We start from the raw sequence: 19,745 nt of genomic DNA, 5'->3' as shown, positions 1-19,745 counted from the left end.
ATTTCAACTCAATATGAGAGAAAGATAAGTGAGCCCTCAACGTGACATTGAAAGGTTGAAAAGGCAAAAAATATAATTAAAAAAAAAATTTGAAACGTTTTTGGGTTAAAAGATATAATGGGGTGGGCTAAAAAAAAATTGAAACGTTTTTGAAATGTTTTTGGGTTGAAATGCTATAAAATGGTTTGTTGGAGCTAATTTTTATGATCAAAAGTGAATAAATGAGGGTGATAAGAGATGAAGTACAATGAAATCTTCAGAGATTTTTTCATGCCGCTTGAAAGAAAAATGGAATATGGTTCTACCATGAAATGAGATGATGAATTAGAGTTCTGAACGAAATTTTCCCTATTTTTTATGTATCCAATAACATGATAGTTATAAGTACAATGATGGTTGGTATTGCACTGCTTCCTTTCTTATTCTGTTTTCCATTGATTTACCCAAAAAGTATTGTACCCCTTGGAAGGGGTGCGCCCCCAACTAAAAATCACTACATGCGTTTATCTACTTTTCAAATGGATATACGACTTAAGTAAAATAACACTACTGTGTAAGATCTCTCTCACACACTACCATGCAAGATTTCTTATTTCTCTCTTTTTTTTGTTTTTTTTTAGTAAGTCGGTGGGGGAGAAAGACTCCTACCCGTTTTTCATTAATAAGTTAAAAATAAAAAGTTTACAGCTCATTGCCATAAAACCCTAAAATAGGGAACCTGTGCCAAATCATGAGTTAAGGCAAGGCAAATAAAATCTGGTTTGAGAACACCAAACAATAGCTCATTGAAAAGATGGAGCATTCTTTGCAAGAATATCAGTCGCTTTATTGGTTTCATGAAAGATGTGGGAAATGGACCACCCACACTTAGAGAGATGTTGTCGATAATTGCCACCGTATGTAACTTCCATGGAGGTCGGCAACGTTCATGAATAACATTAATGAACAATGCTGAGTCACTTTTAATCTAAATGGGGTAGCACTGTAGCTGATCATCTAGGATTAAACTTTTTTCCAAGGCGCAAAATTATGCATAATATTAGAGGCGATCCAAAAGGTTTAGCAATTGTTGTGATAAAAGCACCATCAAAATTCCCAATAACACCACCCCCCATGCTTGGCCTGGGTTATGCAGGGAAGCCCCATCAAATGTTTATCTTGAAGTGATTAGGACAAGGAAATTACCATATCACTGGAATAGTAATTTTATCCCTCTGTTGTTACCATTTGAACGGTAAGTTATCAATGATCGCCTTCTCAGACAAATGAAATGTCCATGATTTAGCACCAGCTAACTCCCGAACTTGAGAAATGATATGTTTGACTAATTGTTACCTTCTGGTCAACATATCCTGGAAAACTCTCCAATTGCGTTCCGCCCATAAGAACCATATAGTTGTGAAGAATAAAGAGGTTCAGATATTGAAGAAACCATTTGATTTGAATCTAAATGATAACCATCTTCTCAACATCATAGGAATATAAATGCCAGAGAAGAAGCGTTTACCGCATTGCCAGGCAACCGACCTCCATAAAGCTTGCAAAAATTCACAAATAAATAATATATGACATGAACTAGCATCATTATTTTTGCAAAAAGGGCATACAGGAGGAGCCATAAAATCACACGCTATTACAAGAGAGAAGTAGTAGGTAACCAATGATGGAGGGCCAACCAAGAAAACCATTTTACTCAGGGGTAACATTTTACTAACCACAAGGTTATGAATATCGGCTGAGAAGTTCCCTTGTTATGAATATACTCCCATGCTTCTTTAGTTGAGAACAAACTACTCGTAAAATTAATCCACACTAGAAAATCCCTCTGTCGCTGTAGTAGAAGGATAATGCTCTAAACCTCCTTCCATATCTGTGTCAAAGAACTTGACTTGGGCAGGGGTAAAGCCAAAGATTGATGAACACCCCCAATATGATCAGCGACCTTTGGCATAGTAACCTCAAGGTCCTGATGAACTGTCGTACCGTAAGAGTTCCATATTGACTTTTTTTGATAACCACGGGTCTGCCTAGAAGTCCACAAGCCATTGGACATTATCTTTCAAATGAGATAACCTGAGCCGAATACCCTTTCAAGCATAAGATAAATATCTTTTGTATTTAGTCTCCCATATAAAAAAATTCCTGAAATAAGGATGCTTAAAAAATTAAGCAAATAATGATGAAGGATCTGCCAATATTCTCATTTCTCTCTCTAACATTATGATATAAGATTTCCCTCTCACATTACTTTATAAGATTTCTCTTTCCCAAACTGTGTGAATAGCCTAAATTAATTGTAAATTTAAGAAAAAAACAAGTCAATGTTTGTTTTATTCCATATTATGTAAAATTTATTCACAATTTATTGTTATTATATTTATACTAAGTTTTTTCTGGTGGTTCCAAAATTGCCTGGATCTTCAAGATCCCTATTTTATTTGTAGATTTTCAAATAGTGAAGGATAGTCAAGACCTTTTTTTAAAAAAAAATATTTTCCCTCACATGATTTTTGGATTTTCAATATCCGAATTTAACAAAAATCATGATCCGGCGGGAAAATGATATTTTTTGGATTAGAAAATTAAAATTTAATTTAAAATTATATTTTGGATTTTTGAAATTTGGAAATGTTCAGGCATGCTAAAATGAAAAATTTGGATTATTTTGAAATTGTTGGGACACTAAGTAGAATTTTTAGATGTTTAAAATCTAAAATTTTTATTTCAAATAAATTTTGGATTTTCAAGATCCAGAATTGTTGGGGCGCACCTTCTTTTTGGATTAATATAGATGTTGGGATAATTTTTTATTTATTTTTTTTTATTTTTAAAATAAAAAAATTAAATTTTAAATAAATTTTAGATTTTAAAAATCTGAAATTGTTGAGGGACTTCTGAAATTGTTGAGAGACTTTCTTTTGGGTAAATAAAATTGTTGGGAGGCTAATTTTTTTTGTAGTGTTTTGGATTTTTAAAATCTTGAAATTGAATTATTAGATAAATTTTGGATTTTTGAATTGTTGGGGGACACTAAATCATGAACAACAAAAAAGGAAGGATGACCACATATAAATGATTACAAATCATGTTTTCTTGCTCATAATTTATTTTATTTTATTTATTTTTACAGTACTTTTTTTCATTTTTTCCTTTTTTTTGTGTCTTTTAATTTATTTTATTTCGATTATTATTGTATTTACAAGTTAAAACAAAAAAATAACCGAAGATTTAATTGCTCTATCTCAATAGTATCCTATTTTACATTCTATGAGGTTGGTGAAATTTTACATTATTGATTCTTTTCTTAAATGAAGAAATTCCTTTGAAAAATTTCATCCGAATGCTAAGTAGCAAAGCATACAATTTGTTCTTAAAAAAAAATTTCGATTCATTCATAGTAAAGTAAAGCATTTACATACACAACGAAAGTTTTATGGATTACACTCTAACTTTGCGTTTTCAATTTTTTTGGAAACTTTTTGATATTAAGCTCTTCGTTTTTTTAATTCTTTCTTAGGGGTTTCTTTCTTCTTTTCCCTCTTCTTTTTTTTTTGTTTAAGATATTCAATTTTTTCTCTAAATTTCAGGGTTTCACTTTGTTCTTTTTTTTTAACATTAAATGTCTACATCCACCACCCTTTGATTGTGTGCAATGATTTCAATTGCAATCACATATTATATGTCTATTTAATTCATAGTTATACTTTAATTATTATTTTTGTAATTGTTTGGCTATTTGTAGTAAAGAGTGAACTACTTGATTGGGTATAGAGGCTTTTTCAAATTGATATATTTAATATCTTTGTGGTTTCTTTAAATTGTATCATTTATTCTATTGGTGCTTATGTGTGTAATGCTGATAATACTTGTTTACTAATGATCATCAATGAAAAATCATTTGTTAGAATGATTTTTCGTTACCAATTATGACATACAATAAGTAAATTAGTAATCATCAACCTAATAATGATGATAATATTAATTGTAATAGCGCTATAATTAATACTATGAATAAATTTTAAAAATTAACATTATTCTAGGTGTACAAAATAATATATCTATACCAATATTATATTATCTTAAATAAAAATTCATTTTAAAAACTAAAAGTTTTACCTAATTTAAGGATATTGAAAATTTGAATTGAATATTATATTTTTACTAATTTTTTATAAATATGAACTTCTTGAATATTATATTTTTACTAATTTTGCATAAACATGAACTTAAGAAATATGTTATTTTTGAGAAATTAGATTAATTATTCATTTCTTAATTTTAATTTTAAAAAATAAGTCATTAAGATTTTTTAAAATTTGTTTGGAAATTGAATTCTAAAATTAAGAGAATTTATTCCTAAAAATAGCATTGTTCTTACTTTTAGATTTTTGAATAAAATTAACATAGTTCTTATTTTTAGTAATAACATAGTGTTGATTTTTGGAGGCATGACATTCGAATTTTTACATTTTTTTTGTAGTTTAGTTTGTAATACTAATATTTTAATATCTCATTTTGGAAAGCATAATATTTGATTTTTTACACGCTTTTAAAAAAATTTAGTCATCTATACTACATTATTAAGCCATATTTTAGAATGAAATCTAGTGAAAGAGAGAGAAGAAATGGGAGGTAATTAAATGTAAAGTTCCAAAAATTGGTGCGTGGATATCGAAGGAGAGATCATTTTAAATTTTGATCTTAGCTTTTCTATTATTTAAGCTTTCTAATTTTTGAAGTGTTGAGAGAGAGAGAGCGAGATAAATGGACAAATTCCTAAAATTGATGCTTGTATAAGAGATATCATTTTAAAGTTTGTACTCTATTTTAGAGATGGGAGAGAATGAAATCTAAAGTTCCTAAAATGGTGGAGAGAGAGAATTCCTAAAATATTATTAAACTAGAGTTAAAGGGTGGACATATGTCATGAAAATAAGAAGGGTCTAACTCTATGAAGATGGTAAGAGATATTTCCATCTTTAGGATAAGAGGGAAATTTTAGAGATTGGAGAGAACGAAATCTAGTGGAAGAGAGAGAAATTGAGTAGGTACCTAGAGATGGGAGGGAATGAACTCTACAGTTCCTAAAATACATAAGTAGATATAGAAGGAGAGATCATTTTAAATTTCCATCCTACTTTTTATCATTTAGGCTTTCTAATGTTTTGAAGTGTTAGAGAGAGAGACAACGAGATAAATAAAAAGATTCTTAAAATTGGTGCATGCAAAAGAGAGTTCATTTTAAATTTTGTAGTCTATTTTAGAAATGGCAAAGAATGAAATCTAAGATTTCTAAATGGTAGAGAGAGAGAGAGTTCCTTTTTTTTTTTTTTTATGAACATTATCAAATTTTATTAAAAGCTTCTAGAATAATATTACATCATTAGACACCAAAGGCTCATATACAGATGCACGCCATTTGACTAGACAATTAGCCACACCATTAGCTTTCCTATAAACATGAAAAAATGAAATAGAAAGGGAATTGGCTAAATCCAAAACCTATAAAAGCATCCATCTAAACTCTCGTGAAACCTTCGTATCCCTTTTGCACCACTTGATTATATTTAGAGAGCACCCTTCTACCAAATATGGACATGAACCTAGATTCCTTATAGGAAAGGACTTCAAACCATGGAGAAAAGCAGGTCTTAAAATATTATTAGGCCAAATTTAAGAGGTGGACACGTCAAGACAATAAGAAGGGGCCTAACTCTATAAAGATTGTAGGACACATTCCTATCTTGAAGAGAAGAGAGAGAAAATTTAAAAATTGGAGAGAATGAAATCTAGTGGAAGAGAGAGAAATTCAGTATGTACCTATTTTAGAGATGGGAGGAAATGAAATCTAACATTCTTAAAATTGGTGCAGAATATAGAATGAGAGATCATTTTAACTTTCTTTCTTAACTTTTCTAATATTTAGGCTTTCTAATTTTTTGAAGTGATGAGAGAGATAGAGCTAGATAAATGGACAGATTCTTAAAATTGGTGCATACACAAGAGAGATCATTTTAAATTTTGTATTCTATTTTAGAGAATGGAGAGAATGAAATATATGATTCCTACAATGGTGAGAGAGAGAGAATTCCCAATGTTGATGGGTTCAGGGAGAGACCATTTTAAATTTATTACTCTATTTTAGAGATTGGAGAGTATAAAATCTAAAGTTCCTAAAATTGGTGTGGGGATAAAGAAGGAGATATCATTTTAAATTTGGATCTTAACTTTTCTATTATTTGAGTGTTGAGAGAGAAACAAAAATAAATTGAAGGTTTCCCAAAATTGGTGCGTGTAGTAGAGAGATATCTTTTTAAATTTTTATCTTAACTTCTTATTATTTTGCCTTTCTTAATTTTTGGAGTGGTGAGAGAGAAAATATAATGTTACTAAAATTGGTGCGTGCAGTAGAAGGATCATTTTAAAATGAGATTGTACACAATACGGCCTTTTTACCTTTGATACAAGGTTGTTACAATTCCTTAAAACCATTTGAAGCGAAATTTGATAGCTTGAATGTGTTACAAAGTTTGAAATTTTTTTTTTTTAAGTTTGAGCTTGGTCAATAAAATAATTGCAACCCCCCAATTTCACATCTAATGGTTAAGATTAATGTGACCACCTTATATTAAAAGTAAATGGTCTCCTTCTATAATTTCCCTTTTTAAAATTGGTGTGTACACCACTCTTCTTTGGTGGTTACATCTTCTCTTAGTCTATACCATCTACTTTTAATCTTGCTCAGTCAATGAATCTTGTGGTTATCATTCAGAAAGAAAGAATTTGGAAAAAGAAAAACATTGCCGTAGATGGATAGGTAAAAAATGAAAGACAAAATATACGCGGATTCCGAAATTGAAGGAACAACCTTCTACGTTCCCTAAATAAAAACAGCAAATAAGAATTGTCTTTCTTGTAACACATTTATGATTATTTATAAATTGTCACATGTTTGACTATTGATTGGTAAATTCACAAGAAAATATCACAGGGATAAGCTTTTGTGTCAGTGTTTAAATTTTTATATCAACCGAACCCTCCAAGGATTACTTTCAAAGTATTTTGCCTAGAAAGCTGCTATGAGAGAAAGTTTGTTAAAAAATAAGTGTATATAATAAAAGGGTGAGATCTGTATAAAGTGTCAACCTAATACTATTGAAATAAGGTGTACCTCAAAATCAAAATTATGTCATAATGTAATTTTGGTGCTGTAAAGCCTTGCAATGATATAAAAATTTATTAATTCCCCCAATTAAAAAAATTTAAAATTCCAAAAATGGTAACGATCAAGCCTATCTATTAACACTTGAAAATTTTGAAAATGGACGGTCAACAAAATATATTAGAAGATAAACTATTTTTAGGACTAAAAATCCCATTTTTTTTTATGTTTATGAATCTCGAGGTCGAGATGACCGATTTGAAAGTTTTTAAGGATAACCTTCTCTAATTGGTTTTCTAGGTGCACTTTACTTATACAATATAAAGTTGATACCGTATATAACCCTTTTTTCCATGATAAAAGACTTTGATTAGGACATAAGAAGTCACAATCATGTTTAGTAGTTAAAGCCCGTAGGAACCTCTAATTGTTAGGCACAAAGTCAAAAATGAAAACTTTCGACTTTGTAATGTACCTCTTAGATTTCACATGTAATCCCTATAGTGACATATCCTTGTACCATAGATTAATTGTTTTAAAAAATCAACTCTATCAAGGTACTCGACCATGGCCAAAGCAAGTTATTTGGCCGAGTTTTATATATGGAAAAAGATGGGATTAGCTTATTTACTCATATGAACATATGAGTCCAACGGCTCAAATTGAATCTAGGCCGATCTGACGATCACAGATGTCTGGTAGTACTTGAATTTTATTTTATTTTTTATAAATCCAAATCACTTGAAATTTTAGGTGCATGTTCTTCTCATCAAGGTGCACCTAATAAAAATAAAACACAAATTATTTGTAAAATAAAAATAACCAAAATACCCCCGAAACTTTTCGGAGGTATTTTGGTCAATTTATTTCATGTAAATTTTTTTTTGATATTTTTTGAAGATTCAAGTGCTTTGTATTTGTGGAAAAAAAACAAAAATTCAAACACTACCAGATATCTGTGATCGTCAAATCGGCCCAAATTCAAACTGGGACGTTGGGCTCATATGTTCATATGAGCTAGTTGGCTAATCCCATCTTATATATATATATATATATATATATATATATATATATAAGAAAAGTCTTCCCAATGGCTATAGGTGAAAATAAATAGTGATTTCGTCTATGCTCATCACCGTTCAAACTTCATCACACGATCAAATTGTTTGGTAGTGTTTTAATTTTCATTTTTTTGCTATAAATTGGAAAGATCTGAAATTTGAAGTGTGTATACATCTTAGTGAGACGCACCTAATAAAAATATGAAAAAAATATTACGTAAAATATAAATTGATCAAAATACCTCCATAAATTTTCCAAGGTATTTTGGTCAATTTATATTTTTTGAATTTTTTTTTTAACATTTTTAATATTTTTATTAGATTCTCCTATTTCTTATGAATAGAAGCTCCAAATTTTAGATCATTCTGATCTATAGAAAATAAATGAAAATTGAAGAACTATCCCACAATTGTGACCGTGAGATGAACTTTAAACGGTGATGAGCATCGGTGAAATCACTATTCATTTTTTCCTATAAACGATGCGTAGTGTTATATATATATATATATATATATATATATATGGAAAATATGGGATTAGCCCACTAGCTCATATGAACATATGAACCCAACGGCCCAGTTTGAATCCAGCTAAATCTAACGATCACGGATGTTCAGAAGTGCTTGAATTTTATTGTTTTTTTTATAAATCCAAATCAATTGAAATTTTAGATGTGTATTTTTCTCATCAAGGCGCACCATAAAAATATTAAAAAAATTATTTATGAAAAAGACCAAAATACCCTCCAAAACTTTTAGGGGTATTTTGGTCAATTTATTTCATGTGAAATATTTTGTTTGATATTTTTCAAAGATTTACTTATTTTTGATGAACACATGCCTATCAAGTGATTTGGATTTGTAGAAAAAAAAAACTAAAACTAAAACACTACCGGACATCCGTGTTCGTCAGATCGGGCTCATATGTTCATAAGAGCTAGTAGACTAATCCCATCTTTTCGTATATATATATATATATATATATATATATATATATATATATATATATATATATATATATACGGGTGCAGTTTATATAGAGACTCTAAACAATCAATGTAAAGTGCACTTAGTGTCGAGAAATATGGTTTCAATACTGGAAATCTTTGTGATAGCCTTAAAATGTATTTTCATATTTAATTATAAAATTTAAAGATTAAAAAATAATGTAGATCGAACAGATCTATGAAAATCTTGAAAATTGATGGTCCAAAAAAGCATTACAAGATGCACTATTTTCAAAACTTGAAATCCATTTTCTTTTCATGTCCATGCATCTTGATGTCGAGATTATCAATATGAGTACATTTGCGTGTCAAAACAACCTCTTCTAGTGAAAATTTTGAGGTGGGCTCTAATTTGATTGCTTAGAGCTTCGGGCTCTATATAAACTTTTTTCTATGTATAATAGGGCAAGGTTTCTATGCTTCCCTTTATCCAACCATCCATTATGAATGGACGGATGAGATAGGCCCTAATCACAATGTCACGTTTCTGCACTATTTTATTTTTAATTGTTTTATATAAATCATTTTGACCTCAAATTTTGGTCGTCCACTCCTCTCTTAAACTCACACTTATAAAAAATATTATCAATAAAATAAAAGAACTAAAATACCCCCGAAAGATTCAAGGGGTATTTTGGTCATTATATTTTGTCAAAAAATTCTTGATCATATTTTTTAGGTACCCCCATTGAGAGGATAGCAGGTACCAAGCTTCATATTCATACAATTTGTTGAAGAAAAAAAACTAAAAATAAAACAATATGACGTGCCGGATTTAGATCAAACGGTGAGTGACTCACTTGATCTAAATTGGACGACTGGAAAAGGGGGAAGCATATATCTTATATATTGTAAGGGCAGTATAGAAGCCCTTCCCTATATAATAAGTTATTTATATCAATAGCAATCAAATAGGGCACTCCTAAATGGATACGGGGCCTCTTTAAGAGGTTTGAGCTATTCTTATATTTTTTAATAAAGTAAGATTTATGAGAATATGATTGGGCATACATAATATACTGATTTATATAATACTCGGCCTCACCCATAAGTCAAGGCCGAGTAACTCGCCCGAGTCCAAGTCTCCTCGGCCTAGTCCAAAACCAGCGATCGACTCAATAACCCCAAAAACTAGGCCTTAAAAAACCCTAAGGAACTAAAATCAAAATAACTACATAATAAGAAGACTGAGGAAGCACACTATCTAATTCACAAGAGAGAGAGGGAGAGAGAGAGGGGAAAACTTAGAAAAGAAACAAACTCAATATAGATCTTATTTAGAGGAAGGGAAATAGAGGCAGTAGGCAAACTTGAAAAGAAACAAACCCAGTAAAAAGAGAGACGTGGAAGTGATTTGGATAAATAAAAATAAAAAAACAGATGTCAAACTGCTTACACGCGTATTTTTATTTATGGCTTTAGAGACCGCCATTATTTTGGGTTAAAAGACAAGTTGCACTCCAAACCTTTTACAGTTGTTTATGTTTTATTTAGAGTAGTTCGAGATTTATTAAATTTTCAATTGTGAAATGACTACATGAACCAATCTTTGAATATTCATATTCCTTTGATAATAGGGAGTTTAATTAGGGGCTTCTCCTGAGCTTGTAATATCCACCGGTTAAATGATTCAGAGATATTCGATGTCAGATGATTGTATCTACACCTCTTAAAATGTGTGTTTGCCCAATATTTCGGATATTGTAACATGATCCAGTCATAGGCCTCAGCATTTGCACTCTTAATCTTTGCTATGTACTTATCGAAATCCGATATATACAATAGATGTGCAACTTTCTAATAAAGCTTTGTGAGTGCCGAATTTCTATAGGCATTTTTCAAGTTATCGGCAAGATGTTTCATACGATAGTCTTGTTCACTGGTTGGAATACTGTTTCAATTGCGACTTGCAACCCTTTCTGACGATCTAAGACAATAGTAAATGTTGGAAAATCAGGCCTTTGGCAAAACTGCTCATTCAGAAGGTCTAGGAACCAAGTCCAACTAAATGTATTTTCACTTTTAACCACTGCATATGCTATAGGAAAAATATTTTCATTCGCATCTACATCGACTGCAGCCAATAATATCCCTTTGTATATTCCCTTCAAAAATGTCTCATCTAGTCCTATTAAGGGCCTACAACCAAACAAAAATCCATACAAACATAGACGATTACCTATAAATACACGCTCAAACCTATTATGATCAACTGTTTGAATGATGGGTAAGGTTCCAAGATTGGTGACGTGGATCTTTTGAAGATATTTAGCAAGATCATCATATGACTTCGCATGGGAACCTTCATTTATCTATTGTGCAACCTCTTTGCCCAGCCATACTTGTTGGTACGATAACATGACATCGTGATCATGTTGTATATCATAAACCATATCCCTAGGTGTAAGATTGGGCATATCACTCAACCGGTCTTTGATCTTGCTTGCCACCCAGTCGCTCCGAGCAAGTGGTTGATGAACCCTACCTATTCCCCCAGTACATGAGTGCACGTTTATCAATTTCTTCACCCTGAAGAAGTTTGTTGTATTAACCCTCAAACAACACACTTGCCATGAACAACCATCAGCAGCACATTTGCCCATATATATTTTCCCTCGCTTTTTATGAACTTCATATTGAATTTTTGTGATATGACATAATTAATAAGATGATTACAGCATGCCTGTACGTCATCAAAATTCTGACCATCTTGAAGTATAACTTTGTAACGGTTAATCCTCATGGGTATTTCTATCGGATCAATGTCATCCATATGCCGCTCGATTTCTAATTCATGCTCATCTTGTACGCCTATGCCATCAGCACATTCACTGTGACCTACTTGCTCTGGTCGAGATGTGCTGTAGAAAAAAAAAAATAAGACAAGTCTGAATTATCTTAACTCATAACAAAAAATTGACAAACAAGAAATTTTTTTATTTCCATTGCAAACTTCTTACATGACCAATCTTGATGGATCATTATCGGGCATTGCTGGTGGTTGATATTCAGTGCAGTCAGACAGACCAATATCAGGTATTGCTAGTGGTTGATATTCAACATAGTTAGACTCAATAGATCTGTTTGATATGTATATAGCAATGGGAGAAGCCCCTTCCATCATATTGGCAATGTCATCATCATCATCAATATGTATCATATTACTTGATAACCCTGGGTCAATATACCTAATAGTCATGGTACTTGGGACATAAGTTGATACTTTTGACAAGTGATCCTTGACTTGTTCAAATGTCGGGATCCCCTTAAAAAATATGACCTTTACATCCCAACCGTCATAAAAAATACTTCCACTAGGTTTCCTTCTGAAAAATCCACCAAAGTATAAAATGATTTTTACTTTGTTCTCACTTATTATTGACGTGTACAAGTTGAATTACTGCATAGGAATTTCAGATGGAAACAAAAACAAAAATACTTATAAGAAGTTCAAAATACTTGCACAAAGTGAGGAGGTTGCATGAAGGACATTACATTGCAATACAATTGTCATAATATAAAAAAAAAATTACAATGGCCATCCAAACTACATCAAGTATTTTTTTTAAGGCCAAACTACAATTGTCATAATATAAAAATACAATTGGAAAACATTATTTTGATGGTCAACTATTAAATAAAGCTAAAATTTATTTATGTAACAATATAAATAAATCTCAAACTTATTTATGCAACATGATATATTTTTTTATGCTAAAAACAACATAATTTTTTATTGACATATCTAAAAATCAATTGGTCTGTAAATTTGATCCTCTGATGGACCTCCTTCAAAGATTATTAAATAGTGATGATATGATAGAAAATAGATGAGAGAATGGATGAGAGATAAAAAAAAAAAGCTAAAAGTGCTTAACAATTTGTCAAAATACAATTTTATGAAAAATATGGGAAAAATAAAAAGTGAGAAACAATTACGGTACTAAGAGTACTGTAATTTCTTTAGTAAAATACCCTACCCTTATTACGGTACCCGTAGTACCATAAAAAGCTTTTGAAGAATTACGGTACTAGTGGTACCGTAATATATTGTAAGAACAATACGATACTCATAGTACCGTATATTAAACATTACGGTGTTTTTAATACCGTAATTCTTATTACGGTATAAAGACTACCGTAAGGGTTAGTTTGGTCCAAAATTTCACAAAAATAGACAAAAAAAAAAAAAAAAGGTGCGGGTGAGGTTTTGGGAAGTTAGGAGTTTTTTTTCTAATTTCCTAAAAATATAGGTATATTAGCGATAATTTTCCTTGATAATATCATCCAAATATGTACATACGGTCAACTTTTTACAAATCAATCTATTTTTTCAAAAATATTATTTCAATATTTTTAAATTTTTTACGAGCTCATTTTGAGAACCAATCGAATCAATATGCGTGGGCCAGTTCATCTCGGCGACTTGGATCTTGCAGGTGACAGGGTTAGCCACTCAAAATGTTTTTTTAATCCTTGGTCCGAAGAATTTACATTAATTTTTCTTTAGCCAAAATGTGCGGTTCCAAATCTCCATTTTACAAATTTTTGGCAAATGCATAATATTTATATTTAAAACAATAAAAAATGCATAAGATTTAATTATTGATTAACCAAAAAATTGGAATAAGAAAAGAAATGTAATCAATACATTTTTTTGATAAATCAAGCGTTTTCTAAAGAAAAATAATAAAAGTGATAAAAAAAAGGATTTGTTAGAAATTAGAGGAAAACCAATAAAAAAAATCTAAATTATCTAAAACAATCCAGGATAAATATATCAAGATAATTACACAATATTCACAAAAATAATTTTTTTTAAAAAGTCCTAAGCATATTTTCAGAAATCCAGATAATCGAACAAGAAATATCAATTCTATAAGAAATCAAGGGGAATATGAATAGAAATTCATCTAAATCAATTTATCACAAACTAGAGCAGAACCCTAACAAACTGATGATAAGTCACAGTAAACTAAAACTTATTCATCATTTCAGGGTTTTGTTTTTTCAAAAAAAAATGTACTTAGGTCTCTTCAAATTTTATAATTGATCCACCAAATTTATATAGTGCTTTGCTAGAGAACTTAATCACAAACAGATTGAAACAAATGTTATATTGTTTGGCTAGATATGAGGGAGAACAACAAAGAAGGATTAGGGATTTGGGGCTAAAGATAACCCATAATTTGGATGCCAATTCACTGAAATCATTATGTTTTGGACCAATTTCCCTAGGGTTGTGCCAGTGGCAGTTGCGATTTTGAAAAAGCAAGGAAATGACAGAATAGGGTTATGGGTCGTAAAAAACAAGAAATTTGATGTGAAAGCCACATCGAAACAAAAAAAATAAAAAATAAAAAATAAAAAAGAAGAAGAAAACTAAGCTTATTTCAACCATAAAAAGTCCCAAGAATTGTTTTCCTTGCAGTTATTTTGCATTGAATGACCTACGAGGTACGAGTCGACTTACGAGGTTTTGAAAACCCTGGTTTGAGCAATGCATGTTTGAACTTTGAACCTTTAAGAGCAATTCTGTTTTATGAGCAATTCAAACATTAGAAGTCTGATACGATGTTTTACTTGAAGAAAATAAGTCACCCTTTGACACACAACATGAGATACTCCACTTCAAACGTTGAATGTCCAATGGGGAGTAAAATGGAGAAAACAATCCCCCAAAAGTAGAACTTGAACGAAACATAAAGGCAACTCTCTATTTTTCTATGGCTTTATTGTTACACTTAAATTTACAGATACCCCCAAAGCAGAAGGACAATCTCTCACAACCACTTTTTATCCAATTTGTACCTTAAAACTAACTTGTATAGCAAATACTCCCAAGTCAAAAATCATAATTCCTTGGACAAAGGAGTGTGGATATACAATGGAGAGAATGGACTCCATTAGATAATGTAGCATTGGAGATGGGTAGTTGATGGTTTTTGTTGATTTTGGTGACGCAGAGGTGGTAAGGGTTGTAGAAAGGCGGTGGAATGTGGTGTGCCTGACTCTTCTAGTATGGGTGCGATGCTCTTGCTTTCTTTACCTTTGTTGGTTATTGATTATAAGAGTTGGCGTCAACTCAATATCAATACGGGATTCTCTTTTACTTTTACTGGGTCTTTTTCACTATCGGTCTCTGACCTTTTTGGACTTTCTGAGTGGGCTCAAAGAGGGTGGAGTTTGTCGTACTCACCAGGTGTGATTGGGCTAAATAAGGTTGTTTTTTAAATTACATTATGCTGAAGAGGATTCCAGGGCTTTGAAAAATAGGATTTGTAGGGTGAGTGGAAGCTTGTTGTCATTAGATTCTTGGAAAGCTTCAGATCATTCTTCCTTTATCCCTATGGAGAATGTATGGCTGAAGTTGGTGGGCCTACCCCTTTTGGGTTGGAATCTTTATGTCATCAAAAGGGTGGTAGGGCTTTTTGGTGTTTTCCTTCACTTGGATTGGGATTCCTTCCTGAGTCCGATCTGTAAGTTCGTCTGGGTTAAGGTTGGGAAATACCCTGGTTTGTTGTTCCCAAGGACGATCTCTGTTTGTCTTGACTCAAGTTTTCTCACTATTTCCATTACTGATGATGATGAGAATAGACCAGAGAATTGGTTTGTGAGTAAGTTGTCACCACAGGAACCCACGACCGAAAATGTTAAAACTTTGCCGGATTGCCGTTCGTGCTTTAATGGCATTAAGAGTAATAAGAGGCGTAAAAATTGGAATTTTAAAAATCAGGGGAATCGAAAGTTTTGACATGTTGGGTTGAGGTAGGGCGTTTCCTGGTTTGGATGGAGGGCTTTAGAGAAGTGTTTTATGCCAGGGTGGGCTGTTTTCTACTCGATTTTCCAAGGCTGGAATTCCTAACGGTTGTATCAAGGATGTGCAGGTTCTTGACGGTTGTTGTGATCATGCAGGTGCATCTTTGCTGAAGGCTCCAAAATCTGCTCAGGACTTTTCGTTGGCAGCTATGGCTTCTCCCAAGGTAGATCATTATGATATCTCGAGGATAGGTGGGTTACCCGGAATACAGGTGTTTCGGTTGTGGCGGGTGCAAAAAGCAACTTGGTTTTTCTTGTTGCTTCGTCTTCAAAGAAAATATTTCCTAAGGTCTCTGCGAGAGTGGCTTTCCTTTTTCTGTTTCTTTACTATGCCAAGCAATGTGGTGGGGGTGTTCCTTTGGTCCATAACTTCCTTTTGGTGGTGTGGCACTCTCCAACGAAGCTAGTGTTCAGGGAGGCCTTCGTGGACCAGGTTCCTCCTCCTCTTTTTTTAACTCCTATTTTAATGAATTTTGTATCCTGGAATGTTAGGGGTTTAGGACATCCTAATACGAAGAGGGATGTCAATTTTTTTATTTCCAAATATTTCTTATTTTACAAAAGACAAACCTCCCCAATCCTAGTGTTTCAAGGGCTAGGCAAGTTTGGGGTAATTCTGTTGTTGCTTTTTGTGGTGTTGATGCTATGGGAGCTTCTGGCAGATTGCGGGTTATGTGGGACCCTCTGGTTTTGGTTAAATTTTATATCATTGTAAGGGATCACTTTATTTTGCTAGGTTTCAGGGACCTATACCGAGATTTTCTTAGGGGTTGTTGAATGTTTATGGTCCTTGTTTGGCTGCTTTGAAAGAACCTTTTAATAACAACCTGCATGATGTTATTCGTTCTTTTTCTCTTCCTGTGGTTATTGGAGTAGATTTTAACCTTATTCGTTGGCTAGATGAAAGTTTATCAGTCCCTCTATCAATTCTATTATGAGATTGTTTAATGGTTTCATTGTAGATAACTCCTTCGTGGACCTGCCTGTTTTACGTGCCAAATTTACATGGTCAAATAACAATCTCTCTAATTTAGCTATGTCCATACTAGACAGGTTTTTTATTTCACCGGAGTGGTTGGAAGTCTACCCTTTGGTCTCTGTCAAAACTCTGCCTAGGGTATCTTGATACCATTGCCCAATTTTGTTGACCTCAGGACGACTAGAAGGTGGTCCGAGGCCTTTTCGGATGGAGGCTAGTTGGTTCCTTGAAAAGGATGTGGTGGAGTTAATATAGACCACATAGGTTCATACTATTGAGGAAGGCACTGTTGATTAGCAACTGCACAAAAAACTCTTAAATGTCAAACACAAATTGCTGGTTTGGAAGAAGGAAAATAGGTTTGACATTAAGAGAAATATTGATATTGCTCTCACTGATTTAGAGATGTTTGATCTTAATGTTCATGACAATGGGGTGTTGTCAGAGCAGATTGTGGCTCTAAGGTGTCAAAAGGTTAAAGAATTTGAGGAACTTCGGAGGTCAGATGAGGTCTATTGGCGACAGGTCTCGTTCGAAGTGGCTGAAAGAACATGACCTCAACACGAAGTATTTCCATGTTATTGCTAGTGAATGATATCTCGGGATTATCTATCCCTGGGATAGATGTGGATGATGATAATGCAATGAAAGGAGTTGTCCTCAACCATTTCAAGCGGGCTTTCTCTAAAGAAGTTAAATTCACCCCTTCCTTTAATAGAGTGCCTTTCAAAACTCTTACAAGTGATTTAAGAATTTCTTTGGAGCGAGACATTTCGTTGGAAGAGTTAAAAAATGTGGTTTTTGCTATACCAGGAGATAAAGCCCCAAGTTCAGATGGCTTCCCTCTAGCGTTTTTCATAAGTTCTGGGATTTGGTAAAGATGGAGCTTTTGGAGTTTCTCCGAGGTTTTATGATTAGGGGTGACTTATTCAAAGGGGTGAACTCCACTTTTTTGGCGCCAATCCCTAAGAAGGTCGTCATTTCATGTCTTTCGGATATTCGCCCTATTAGTCTTCTTACCAGTCTCTATAAGATTTTGGCGAAAGTGTTAGCTAAGCAACTAAAAACTTTCTTATCTGTGGTGATATCGACAAGCCAATTGGCCTTTATCAAAGAGAAACAGATCACTGATAGTGTTCTTATTGCTCAAGAATGCATCCATTCCAGAGTGCTTAGTCGAAAGCCTAGTATTTTATTGAAGTTGGATATAGAGAAAGTCTATGATCGTGTAGAATGACGGGTTTTGTTGGATATTTTAAAACGCATGGGGTTTGGAGAGAGGTGACCTAGTTGGATTTTTGGATGCTTGTCTTCTGTGCGTTTTTCTGTGCTGTTTAAGGGTAGTCCTATCAGTTTCTTCCAGGCATCAAGAAGGCTTTGTCAGGGGGACCTCTATCCCCTTTCTTTTTTAATATTTAATACGAGTGTTTCAGCTTAATGTTAAATAACGTAGAAGGGGCTGGCCATTTGTCTAAGTTTGCGGTGGCTAATTCTAATCTTATTATTACCCATTTGCAATATGCAGATGATATCCTTATTTTCTGCTATGCAGATCCTTTATAGGTGGAGAAGGTGGCTTTGTTTCTGGATATATGTGAGGTGGCTATTGGCTTTAAAGTGAATTTCCATAAGTCATTGATTGTAGGGATAAATTGTAGAGAAATGGTAGTGGATGATCTGGCAAGGGTGTTGGGATGCAAAGTGGATACTTTCCCCATTCTTTATTTGGGTTTACTGATCTCTGATAAGATTCCCAATGGTAATTTGGAATAGAGTACTGGAGAGAGTTCAAGCTAAGTTAGACTTATGGAAACCAAAGTATATCTCGTTGGGGGGTAGGATGACTCTTTTAAAAGCATGTCTTGCTAACCTCCCTAATGTCTATTATCCATATGCCGGCAACAATAGCAGGTAAGATTGAGAAGATGATGAGAAACATTTTGTTGGGATCTAGTAATGAGCAGCGAAAGTTTCACTTGTTAAGGTGGGATAGGGTTTGCATACTAAAAAAGGATTGAGGTTTGGGTATTAGGAAAGTCAAACTGGCAAATCAAGCACTTTTGTGCAAATAGTGGTGGCACAGTCTTCATTTTAGAGACCAACTATGGTATTAGGTTCTTATAGCGAAATATGGTATTGATCGGATGGGTCTTTGGCTTGGGAAAGGGGAACGTGGTAAAACTTCGAATCTATGGAGGAACATGCCAGTTGTAGACCTATTGTATCTGGCTCCTGTAGATGGTCTACGGGAAGTGTGGTTTCAATTTCTTTTTGGCATCATATTTGGGCTGCGGAATATCCTCTTAAATCTATCTTTATGGAGTTATTTGAAGTGGTTATGATGCAAGATGTTAAGGTCTGTGATGTGATTGAGAGAAGAGGAGCTGCCTGGTCCTGGAACATTCTTTTGATTTATCACAAGATTAACAATAGTCGGTTTGAGCAGTGGTGCAATTTGATGAAATTGCTCGATGAGGTGTATGTCTCTCCAGGGGCTGTAGATGAGATGGTCTAGGTACTGAAAAGTGATGGCCTCTTTAATGTAAAGTCGTGTTATAATCTCCTTTTTAATGATCTATGGTGGTGGTCGTTCCCCTAAGTGACCAAAGTTGGGAAGTGGCCCATACCTCATAAGGTTCAGGTCTTTATTTGGTTGGCCTCAATGAAAAAAACCTTAACAACCAATAATCTGATAAAAAAAGGTAGGATTCTCCCCA

The 19,745-nt window shown here is 33.1% G+C and overlaps 1 protein-coding gene across 1 annotated transcript; it reads left to right on the top strand.

Annotated features, from left to right (window-relative positions):
* Positions 1–17,603: 17,603 nt before the first annotated feature.
* LOC148782464 (uncharacterized) lies at positions 17,604–19,543 on the top strand. Its single transcript, XM_088864639.1, has 4 exons — positions 17,604–17,902; positions 18,052–18,196; positions 18,592–18,787; positions 19,362–19,543. The coding sequence occupies exons 1-4, from the start codon at positions 17,604–17,606 to the stop codon at positions 19,541–19,543; spliced, it is 822 nt and encodes a 273-aa protein (XP_088720765.1).
* The last annotated feature ends 202 nt before the right edge of the window (positions 19,544–19,745 follow it).

Source organism: Amborella trichopoda, chromosome 4 (assembly GCF_054954075.1).
Source record: "Amborella trichopoda isolate Santa Cruz 75 chromosome 4, AtrichopodaSantaCruz75HAP2 v2.0, whole genome shotgun sequence".
In the NCBI taxonomy this organism is placed as follows: Eukaryota; Viridiplantae; Streptophyta; class Magnoliopsida; order Amborellales; family Amborellaceae; genus Amborella; species Amborella trichopoda.
This window is presented reverse-complemented; position numbering and strand designations above follow the sequence as displayed.

Bases quoted from the DNA above. Each gene is read 5' to 3' on its own strand.
- LOC148782464 (XM_088864639.1), top strand. From the start codon at position 17,604: ATGTTATTGCTAGTGAATGATATCTCGGGATTATCTATCCCTGGGATA. The intron at 17,903-18,051 runs GTAAAGATGGAG...TCTTCTTACCAG, and splicing joins TTCATAAGTTCTGGGATTTG to TCTCTATAAGATTTTGGCGA. The intron at 18,788-19,361 runs GTAATTTGGAAT...AGTTATTTGAAG, and splicing joins CTCTGATAAGATTCCCAATG to TGGTTATGATGCAAGATGTT.